General features: G+C 30.0%; 1 protein-coding gene across 5 annotated transcripts in view; it reads right to left on the reverse strand.

The window, feature by feature from the left end:
• Positions 1-12,077, reverse strand: part of Cher (filamin A protein cher) — a 49,073-nt gene extending 36,996 nt beyond the window's left edge. For 4 of the 5 annotated variants that reach the window (XM_083035922.1, XM_083035903.1, XM_083035912.1 and 1 more), the window contains exons 1-3: positions 11,930-12,077; positions 8,513-8,728; positions 7,410-7,821 (exon numbers count right to left, since the gene is read on the reverse strand). In XM_083035922.1, coding sequence (XP_082892048.1) covers positions 7,410-7,752 — 343 coding nt within the window. In that variant the 5' untranslated portion in view covers positions 7,753-7,821; positions 8,513-8,728; positions 11,930-12,077. Of the gene's footprint in view, positions 1-7,409; positions 7,822-8,512; positions 8,729-10,533; positions 10,677-11,929 lie in introns of those variants that run through there. The other variant, XM_083035896.1, reaches the window with a different exon arrangement.
• Positions 12,078-12,773: the final 696 nt, after the last annotated feature.

Here is a 12,773-nt window from a genome sequence, read left to right on the forward strand (position 1 = left end):
AATATGAAATTAAAATACCGTGTATTATTATATATATATTACTCGATATATGTATTTGATGAAATAATTATATTGTTATGCACAAAAACTTGTTGAATTTTTTGTTCTGTTTAAAATGTAAATATAAACATACAGTTTAAAAGGATTAGCTTTTAAATAATCTTGTATAAATAGTAATTTTTTTTATTCGTATTTATAAATTGCAATTTTTAATTATTATGGCAATATATAGAATATGCAAAAGTCCTGAAAATTGTGCAATAAAATTTCTACTAATAAGATTTGATGAAAATATGAGAATCGAATTTGAAGAAATCCTACGTTGCTTTTCCATCTACGTACAACAATTGGGTTACTATCGATGCATCTCAATGAGTAATAAAGCCGGAGGGGCCAATTGTGTTCCTCTTGATATTAGATAATGGATATGTTTGCTTCCAATGTTAGATGCTATAAATCTTTATAAAGAATAATTTTTACAATGATATGATCTTTCGCGCTAATTATTTGTAAGCATCATCAAGTAGAAAAAAATGAGAACTTCCTATTTTATTGTATATTAATTTACGTTATAATATTGCTTTATAATAATTTATATGTGTGTGTGTGTGTGTGTGTGTGTGTGTGTGTGTGTGTGTTATGTATGTATTGTATATAAAGTAATGGCAATTATAAATGAGATGTCTAACGCTAAAGAACTCCAATTGTATCATTTCTACAATATATCTTATCTTGTTTTAGGCCTAATTGCTTTCACTGAAAATCTTTGAAATTTACCTATATGATCTTATGTCTGCGCTCATTCATCGACGACTGACTTTGACTCTCTGACACTGATTGTGTTGATATCTAACAATAACTACTATGCCTGTATGTGTATATATGTGTGTTTGATTCTTTAATACATGATGTCTCGAAACGAAAACAAAGAAAGGAATGTGTTATTTATATCGTCTCTTACATGAACTTGCCGTTATTTTATATAACTAAACATTATAATGTTTATCAGTATCATGTATTAGGCGATTATTAATGCAAATAAAAAATAAATAAGTAATTAGATATCAATAAAAAATTCGTCGATTCGTAATCATGTCGAAGTTGCGCTGTGATATTTTTGAAAATGTCAATAACACATTAGTATTCGGGACTTCAATGACTTAATGCAACGAAAATTTCGATGTTATTGATACCCATATGTGCAAATAAACGCAACAAGTAAACCTTCATTAAGAGAAATCGTTGCTGTAAATATGGAATCTGGTATTAATGGAATGATATAACCAATCCTCTTATATTCTCTCAAATAACAAAATATAAAATGCTACCATATAAATATTTACTATATAATTATAGTTTTATATTACGTAAATTAAATATATACCATGTATATGTGTGTATTTATAACAAGTTGATATTGTATAAACATATTTTTATCACAATTAATTCTAATAGATCATTTTTCGATATTTATCTAACATCTAATAATTTATATATAAATCGATAAAAAATTTCAAAATCAAACAAGTTTATAGATAATTTATTAGAGATTTAAAATTTTATTGTTCCTGAAACAATCGTAAAATTTATTTTGTCGGTGCAGTAACGACTGTTCAAACGTTCATTGTGAATAGCGAGCTTCAAAAAAATTAAAGTCAGTGATGTAATAGATATATAGCCTAGTCCCCATCATAAATATACATCAGCGGATATTGGAATCTTCCAACAGGAATCGGAAGATCTTAGAAATTCTGAGAATCCGAGGATTATATATATTGCTTTTAAAAGAAAAAATGATGAAAATATTTGCAGATTTAGCTTCTTTAATACTCTTTCATCTGACCGACAGTAGTTGGAGTGATCTATTCTCAGATCAAGAATATTTGTTGTGTAAAGCGCGATATTCCTAAACAAATCTTTGCAAGCGCCGTTTTTCGACAACGTTTAAATTAAAAGAGAAGAATAAATAATTTCAGAAAAATAAATTCAGATATAATGTACTTCCTTCATCTCTAAATTTTCAAACAGAATTGTGGATATTATAAAAACTTTGTGATAGAAATTGCAATAATTAATTCAATTATTCCTTGCATACAATTGGTTGAAGGTAATTCAATAATTAATAATTATTAATAAATAATATTAATAATTAATAATTAATAACTAAACGAACACACAATTATACAGCAGTTTCCCTTAATGTTAAAAGCATGTGTCATATTATAAATAGCTCATCATATATATACGAGTCATTGAGTCACTTATCATTCTAATGTGCAATTAAAAGATTCGGCCAAGTATCTCATGCATACACTTGCCCATGTGTGACGTTTTAAACGACACGTATCCCATGGCGAGTTTAGACGGTGACGTCACTGACCCTCGAGAGATTACCTCACTGGATCGAGGATGCCAGGTAAGACTTTTACCGCGAATACGATCTTCTCCTTTCAATTGTCAAGGTGTGCCGTCGACATGTGTCAAAATGCATCTCGAATGCAAATCTTTGATTAAATATCATTCGAATACAATTATTTGCTTATTTTAATTTTTAATTTTTAAGTTAATTATTCATTAATTATTTATTCATTTATATATAATGGTGTGTAATTTATTATATGTATATATATATATATATATATATATATATATATATGTATGATTCATATGTTAAATAATCGTGTTACGTATATTAATTATGTATTTCTATGTATAAAAGGCTGTAGCTAATGAATTATAAGATTTGTAATGTAATTATGAAATAATGCCATATTTTTAGAATTTATTAAATATTAAGTATTATAAAATATTAAGTAGATAAAAGATTTCAGAAAACATCCATAATATTATAAGTTTAATCTTAAAAGATATGTAAAAAAAGTTGGCATCCACAGCTTGAAATATTTACTTATGATATAAGGTATTTTTGACGAGTTATAGTGATAATATGGCAGATAAACACATTTCAGCAATCGTCGAAAGTTCGACTTAACACGTATAGAAACACGTTCTTATGTGATTACACGTGAACAACATAGTCTCTTAATGTCAAGGTTGCGTTTGAGAGTGAAAGTAATCGCTCCCAATATACGCACAAATTACACAGAGAGAGAAACATTATAATTTCGAAAATATATTACTCGAATAATATCATTGTATTTCATGGCATCTCATTGAATTATGCCATATTTGATAAATCTCTGAAAATAATATGCTTTTAATCCGCAAATTTTCAAAGATGAAAGATATTTATGCATGAAGAAAATAATAATACAGAATAACACAATTATTATATTATTAATCCAAGTATCAATAATTTCCTATATGAGTGTTTATCATTTCTTTTGTAAGTAACAAGATTGTAAAATTTGCATCTCCTAATTACAATATACAACTATGTATATATTATTAATTTATCAATTATTAAAATTTAAGATCTCATGACTGATTTATTAAATAAACTGAACCTGCTTTGTTATAAATTATTCTTATAGCACAAAATACCATCACATTTTTCTGTCCTCTCAAAACTTTTTTAAAAGGTTCTTTCATGTATTATACGTACAAGCTTTAAGTAATCTTTGCCTAAAAGCCCTGTCAAAATATTAAAGAGATATTTCGCGAAAAAACAAAATTGAAAAAGCGTCGAGAGATCATTTCCGCTGGGCGATAAGCACGCTAGGGGAAGAAAGAAAGAAATGAAAGTCGGCCACGTAATAAACACAAAAAGAAACGTCCGTGATGCCAAGGCGAGCTTGACCTTCACCTGATCTACGTGAGCCCGCCTATTTTCCTTCTTTTGCTCCTTGATGGTCCCCGCGAAATACTTTCCGAGAGAGTTTCAGAATGTCCTTCACATAATAGCGCGAGTATGGCTTCCGCTGATATCCGATAATTTATAATCGAGTGGTTTTAATGCTCGGATCTTGCGGTCACATCTTAACCGAGATTGCGATGACCTAACATCAGGCACATTAGTCTCTTAACTGTCAATATAGCTTTATGCCATATTGCAAAGTTCTCGAATGCAAAAATTTTGCAGCGCGAAAGCTCTTAACTCATCACATACATTTTACACCTAACAATAAGTTGGAGTATAAGAAATGAAAAAATAAATAAAAATAATTATTTAATTTGACCAATCCGACTTTTTGCCCTATCGTGGACATTTGAAACATACCTATAAGTCTTTGAACGTCATATTCTCAAAGTTAACTTTAACATATTAATTTTAACAAATTTTTATTTTATTTCTATATATAAAAAAATTATTTCTCCTTGTTAAATGTCAAGATTAAAAACAACGTAAAGGGCGATGAAATATCAATAATGATAAAATATTTGCAATATTCGAAACAAACATAATGCATAAAAAAAGTTTTCAATAAATAAATAAATATTACCTAGGAAAAAGATATGTATTATTTTAAAATCTTTGTTTATCAGGATGTTTCTCTCTTTTGAGATATGACAGTTGCAGGTTGAAGAACGTAATGACATCATCGATGATATATTCAATTGCGTCATTACTAGTCACAAGTATTTTGCTCAAGGATGCGACAAATTGACATCGTCGAGTAAGCAGTCATCGATCTCTTTCAAAATGCAAATATGAATATTTCAAAATTATACAGAGATTATCGTTTCTCAAATAAGCTATTTTACGATCCCTGATGCTTTATTTATACGTTAAAAATGAGAATTGCCATCTAATGAAATATTAATCAGCACCATTGTCTTTCATCCAGATTCTTTTGCCAACAAGTGGTTATAGACGCACGTGGTCAGACTGATAGTGCGAACTCGACGAATCATAAATTCGATATCAAGACTATTGAAAACTGAGTCCCCAATATTTCTCTTATAAATTTTTTAAATTCCTAATTATAAATATTTTAAAACTAATCCTTAACATTTTGTTAAATAAAACTCGTAAAAAAAGGTTTTATTACTTATTTGCGTTTCTCTAATGATAAATTTTCCCAAGTTTCTATAGCTGATAAATAATTATAATTTAAAAACTTATTAACGTTTTGAGATATAATTTTATTTTTAATTTAGAGAAAAATATATTCTAAATCGCTCAAGAACTGCGTGAATAAATGTGAGGAAGAGCCGAGACATGTCTTGTCAATTTCTTTAATTTAAAAATTACGTCATATTAGCGAGAGGGATCTTTAACTAAATTTAATGTGGCTTGACGAAAATGGATGACGTGATGTCAGTTTGTTCATTCATGAAAAACACATGAACAGCATTATCCCATCACTACCCTCTGGTTTCCCGGGTAGCCCGGGCGAGCGTCATCGATCCACAACCCTCTCGCTATGCTCTACAATCGCTTTTATTTCGCCGCTCGATGCATTCGTGCTCTATAGCGGTTGATCCCGAATCTAAAAGCGAGGACAAGCAGAAATATTCCGCATATCGTTATACCAGCCGAGCGGCTTTCATCCAGTAAAAACGGAATAGTTTGAAACACGATTTTACTATTCGTAATCTCGCCACAAACAGAATTTTTCATTCTCATATGGCATTCGTAAAAATATAATATTCTTAAAACAATTACACATTGAAGAGAATTAAAATTCAGATTTATATAATTAAAAAATTTTAAATAGAATTAAAATTTTTAATTAAATATAAAACTAAAAAAAACTCGATGAAATTTTCGATTTATTAAAAATTTCGATATACTTATATCATCGAGGAGCCAATAATAACGTTAAGTCTTTTCTCAATTTTGTAATCGCAATGTGTGAAATGAATAAATCTTAATGCGTCGCGATAAGATTCTCTTTCCGTATTATCATTCAGATTTACATTGATTTCCATGCGCGATTAATTATTTGCTGACGCCTGTCCTCAAATTTTGTTGACTAATCACTCATCATAGCTTTCGACTACATTCTTCATCGCGCAAATAAACGCATATTTAAAATATTTAAAGATATTACAAATTTCGCGCATAATAATTGTGATGTTAATTTGAAATAAGATATAAAAAAAGAAAGAGTAAATTTATATATTTTATATGTTTATAATTATGGCATGAAACGTCATGTGAATAAATAAATATCCTATATTGATTTTGAAAATTTAAAATTACTTTGTAAGGCTATATGATCAACAATATAGAAACATTCTATAAAATTTCTCAAAATTATACGTAATGCACCGCGTATAATTTGCTTTCTCTCAACATTTTAAACCTATAGCCTTTTTGTCCCATTTTTCTATTGTCAGTCCTATTAATTTTTTACAAAGTGAGTAATTATATTCATTTTTTATTCTCGTTTGTTATTTAATCTTTGCAATTATTTTATTATCATTATTTTAATTTTATATTATATTAATTTAAATAATATCTTTTTAAATTAAGCTAATAATATCTTGTTAGCATGATATATTATTGAATTAAAATAAATCGATAATATATAAATTAAAAGCGTTGATGTTTAATTATTAATGTTCGCCATAATATATAATAAATATATAATTATCTTTGTGATAATTGTTTTACTAAATAGCAATGCGGCCCGATATTTCTTGCAAATAAATCTTTTTATGTTTTAATATGTCGAAAATATATATATTGCATCTTTTTATAATGCTTATACGTATATTTTTTTTGCTTCATGTATATGTCACTATATATTTTATCTCATATTATTTTATCTCATATAAATATAATTTCACTGATTAATTTACTGATTAATTTAAAAATTATCTCCTCACGCACATACACACAATTCCCTTAAATTCAAAACATCTGCGCAAGTGTCTATAAAGTACAGAAATCTAGGCATCGATAAATCCAATCTACGTAAAGTCTACGTAAAGCATACCACGCAGACTCGTAGTAAAATCTACCACGTGGTGGTGTAACGTATCGAGAGATTGTAAATGAGAAGTCTCTCTCTGAAGATTAATCACAAATTAGAAATTAATCGTTTGTGTAGCACAAATTTTCACTGTGAGTATTATAAGAATAGACATATTATTGTCTAGATCTCTATTTGCTTGTAACATGAATTTCTTCTAAATTGAATCAACATTGAATTTTACAGACATGGAAAATAACATCTCACTATTATTATTTTTCAAATTTATTGTTTCTCTTTTTAATTATAGGAAGCATTTTAAAATAATATTTTTATCAATGACATTTATATACTTTAAGCTAATAAGATCTTTTTCTAATTCTGTTTATGCAAATTTGACCACTTCTCGATCACTTTATCTAAGCATGAAACATTAGCATTTCTTAGAATAATTATTTTTCTCGCTCGTAAATACATTAATGCTTTTGCACTACTCAAACGATCAATTTCATTGTTTTCAAGCACTACAAGGACAGGACGAATCTATTTTCAAGCGTGATCCAGCACGCACATGGTATCACTCACCGATATTGACGATCCTGATGCCCTCGTCCTCCAGGAACTTAAGAGCGACGGATACGTTCTCCAGCTTCTGGGAGCGGAAGGTGGGCCGTTGGTTGTGTTTTGGTAGTCGCTTCTGCGAGAGTACCTCGATAAGGCTCACCAGCCGAAGACCGTCGGACAGGTCGCATTCCAGGTCGCCGATGTGCTTGTTGGCCACCTTCAGTCGTTCGTTCGCCCATCTCGTAAAGGTGTTTTGCTGAATTCGCTTCCACTGCGCGTCTTCGGCCAGTTCGCGCTCGAACATCTCGTCCTCCTCCTCCTCGGCGGAGTTCTCGCACTTAACTGACTTATCATTCTCATTCATTTTATCGGCCAGTCCGCTGCTACGCTCTCACGGATAAGGGTGGTGGGGTGTGCGCCCCTGTGTTGGTACCTGTAGATAGTAGTGTTGGTAGTCGCGAGTGCTATCAGTGACGAAGACAAGGTGTGACTATGTTGGTGACTCGAGAAATAGCGATGGGCACAAGCTAATATCGGTTTGAATTTTAAAGAGAGCTTTGCTTCAGTGTTATGAACGCTTGCTGTTGTCTGAACATAAAAACGGTTTGTTTATTGATCAGCTGACCTTCAAGTCTATATATACGAGTTTGATCATCGAATTTATTTATAAAATATATGATAAACGTTTCAAGACATATAATTTATATATAAGTAAAATATAAATCCATACAATTGTAAAAGTATTTAGTTGTTGACTTTATACATCAAGAAGAATGCTTTTAAATTGTTTGCCGAATATTTTATTTTATATAATTAATTATTAAATTAATGACTAATAATTGAATTAATAATAATCATTCGAAAAAATAAAGCTTAATCTTAATTCAAAATTCTTGAATCTATTAATCTGTAAATATACACAAATATATACACAAAGGCAGTTTAAAATATGTCTATATTCATTTATCTATTGTTACCTTCTTCATCATCATTTATTAATTTCTCTATTTGACAAACTTTACAACAGGTATCGATACCACTCGGAAGTGCATCGTGCCCATCACTAGCGCGAGTACGCACACCTGCGAAATAATCGAAGAAGAGGTGGATGTCGGTGAACCTACCTGCACGGCGAACGGATGTGTGAATGTGCTTGTGTGTACGAGATGCTGACACGATCAGCTGGAGCGATTCTGTTCCGAGTCACCAAGTCGCCGGTAAATCGTATTTTGGGTCACTCAGGATGCGTTAATCGAGAGATTTTCCTTGGCTGGTATACCGTCTCCTTGAAATACCTTTTAGGATGATCGCTCGTCCTGATTCGCAGATTGACGATTCACCTGCACCGCGAAATATCGCGATTAAAAGATTGATGACATAGAAAAAAATAGTCAATCATATTATATAGAATACAATTGCGCACACATTATAATATATAAAATAACATTTAAAGTATTAATTAATTTTCGTGTATAATTTTTTTAAAATAAAAATACAGCTGAGGATGATGATCTATCTTCACAAGTAAAATTTAAAATTATTTAATTAAACCTATTGGAGAATAAAATGTTTAACAGAAACGTACATTTAAACATAGTAGAAGATCAATCTATTATTTTTTAATAAGAATCTCAACTTCCTATTGTTACCATTGATCAAATTAAGTTTGCGGAAGTGCATCGAATCGCGATCAGCCTCGCTTGAGTGAAGACTCGCGCACGTGTTTGACTAAACTATAACTCTCGTTATAACAAGATTTACATTCAATCTTCATATATAAAGTATCTCCTAATTATAAATAGCAGCACATTCAGAGAAAATTATTCGTATATCTTTTTTGTTTACTCTCGAGTCTCAATACATTTAGTTTAAATATATTTTTGCTGGGAAGCATTCAAAATTAGGTGTCAATGAATAAGATAAAAAAATATTTCAATTTACAGTGGACCTAAGACATTTATTTACGTGAAATGGTATTATCTTCATCTTCTTTAAACGATTATCGAATTTTATATGAAATAGCATATAATAGAAAATTAATCAGACGCACGCTAAATTACGATTCGCGAAGCACGGCGAGATGCCAAGTTATTTTTGGTACGCATACGTATACGTGACTTTTTTCCAAGGTCTAATATTATATTTGAAAGATGAACTTCATAAATGCGAATATTGTTTGAGATATGAATAGAAAACTAGCATTTTCAGTTATCTTTTTACAGAGAAGAACAGTTTAGTTTACGAAATTACATTGCGAAATAAAACTTTGCGTATAAGTTAATAATAAATACGATGCACACAATGCGTATATAAAATATATTCTGATTTAATATATCTCGACGTTGCAAATAAAATAAAAAAATAAAAAATACCTCCTGACTGAAAATAATGTTTTAAACTAGAATGTAAAAATTAATATAGAATCACGTTTCTAACACACATTTAACAGATTTAACACGTAAATTAGTATTTGTGAAAATATGTTATAATAATCAAAAGTGTTATATCAATTCATTTTTTTCTTGTATAATCAATTGATTTTCCAATGTATTTTTCATTTAACATCGTGAAATAAAAATACGCGAGATGATGTGATGTGATGCTAAAAAATGATTTTTTATATCGGCACTTCAGTCAAGAAGATTCGAAATTCTACTCAACTCAAACATAAAAAGATATCAAGCTGTCATCAAACTTCAAGATTTTACTACTTACATTTTATATCAAAATAATTTATATTCCTTTGAATCACGATATACAAATAATGTGCAACTAAAAAGAATTATTAGATCTCACATATATATTTCTTTCTCACTATAAACAAGATTAATTAATGCTAAAATCGATTATTGGAATAATTATACGAGATTATTTTTCAACATGTAAATTTTGGAAGATATCATTTTAAGAATAATAAAAAAAATGCTAATTTGTTTCATATAAACGCACACATATTAAACAATTCCTTTTATATCGCGTTTACAAATTTTTCAAAAATTTACTTTGCACAATCAGCGAAATATTAAATTACGTAAATTCGCGCATATAAAATTTGCAAGAAATAGACACCATTTTCTCGACGAACTATCGAACACTCTGACGTCACACATATAAATTCGTTTATCTAATTGGAAGAATTCTGTACCTCGTACGATCGAGTGTGATTCTGTATCAGCGGTCTACGAAAAACTGTCGACAAGGAGTCGCGCGCCTTTGCGAATCTCTCTCGCGTTCCGCTTAAAACCCTCTCCGTACTACAGTGCTCTCCAAAAACGTAATGCACTTGCAATCAGCATAAATAAATCGCAAGTGGATTGCAAACAATATCTCAACAAATTTCAAATAAATTATAAGCGTAAATTTTTCTTGGAATCAAATGATTTCATTATTGAAAAAGTAAACTTAGACTTAGAATTAGAATTAGATTAGAATTGTAGTACATTTATATAATTAGTATTGGGATCTTATAATCGCAAAAAAAAATAAACAAAATACTCTTTTATATAATTTGACGTGACTATTTCGACGTGGGGACAATCGATAAATGTACATGTATAAAAATATGTACATTTAACATAATCTATCACTTCAATAAGAATTATTTTATCACACCATATAAGACATATCTAAAAGTTAAAAAAGATTTCCTTAAAAATAAAAGAATTATTTAAGAATTTCTTCAAAATTAAAGAAAATTCCTAATTATTAATATATATTCAAACACTTTTTAAAAAAATTTGAATATGCTTTTTTTTAAACGACTTCTTCTCTTTAAAGCGAAGCTGATTTCGATTAATCAAAGACATATCTCTCGTTTTTCAGTTCCGCGATGCACATGCATAATATATATTTAAACTAATAAAATAGTTGATTAATGAATCTGAAAGAAAGGAACACTTTGAGCACACTTAATGATGTGTTATCATTATTAACTTCAAGATCAGATTATATTAAGAAATTTGATAAATTAATTTATATAATTGCCTACTACTCTCTAATCGTAATATTAAAACTATAAGATGTTCTATCAAATTTTAATAAATTCATAAATTTAGGATCAAATTCTTCTTAATAAGAATCATTTACAATGAGATTTAATTATGTAGATTTAATATATGTAAAAAATTTTAAACATGTTAAAGTACGAAGAGATAAAACTTCTATAGTAAACTTTTTGATTAAAATTTATTTTAACAGAAATTGTATTTTTGATTTAATTAGCGTTCCATATAATACCGGAAATTAAAAAATAAAGACAAATAATCTCTCAAAAATATTCTAAAAAATTAAGAAGAAACGAATATAGTATCATGAGATTATTTTATATCTAAATACAAAACAATAAATTAGTTTAGGCTTAAAACAATCATTGTTCCTTGATTCTAATCGTACGAAAAAAATTTCGCATTTAAATTTTATATCCTCGATTTATCCTCGTTTCATTTTTTTATTTCCAACAACGATCGTCTTCGTTTTGCAATTAATTGCAATCAGGCGAACCGATGTCGGCAATTAGGACCGAATGCCGACGTAGATCTTACATGCACACGTCAACAATGATCTCCTCGAACGACGCGGGTACTCTCGATCGACACGGCGCGGTTCGTAGATGATTACTGACATTTACGCCGTTCGCGAACCAGGAGTCGAACACCGTGTCGAGGAAAGTTACTCGGATTCGTGAAGTTCGTCCGAGAATAGTACGCGCTCCCTCGCCCATACCTCATACTCTTGGACGAGGGGCAGGGGGTCCGTTTATATATATATATATATATATATACGCGCACGCATTGAGACCACCCGGATCCTCCCGTCGCCGTCCACCCTCCCGGAGACGCGTGTGCGAGGAACGAGTTTATATTCGTATACGAGAAGAAAACAAAGCGAAACGGAGCCGGTCAACCGCTGGCTGACGTGACACTGAAGAGGAGAACTGAAACAATCATTGTTACGAGCCAGCACGATATTAAGTTCTCGCTATCCGGATCTTTAGCGCACACAATAGCAATTTTAGCGGTCGCCTGTATTTCCTGGAGGGAAATGAATCCCGCTTCCTAGCGCGGAAACCTCGTTTAATCGCATTAATCGATGATTATCTCACAATTAATCAATACAATTTCGAAAGATATTTAAAAGATCAGAGATATCTTCGAAAAATTGTATTGTCTAGGATATATATATATACAAATTATATATGTTATCAAGAAAAATATATATATTTTTTTAATTGTCAAAATGTTCAGAGAGCGAAAAGAATGACGAAACACGATGGTTCAGATTAGAAAACGTTTTATTTTTAAAACACGCGTTTCTTTTCGCTATCTGAGCATTTTTTAATGTTTTACATATCGATCCGTATATGTCTACCTGTAAAAAGTGCGACCC

Source organism: Prenolepis imparis, unplaced genomic scaffold, assembly GCF_030444845.1.
Source record: "Prenolepis imparis isolate NDT839.2.m4 unplaced genomic scaffold, iyPreImpa1.0 SCAF_1, whole genome shotgun sequence".
NCBI classification, from domain to species: Eukaryota; Metazoa; Arthropoda; class Insecta; order Hymenoptera; family Formicidae; genus Prenolepis; species Prenolepis imparis.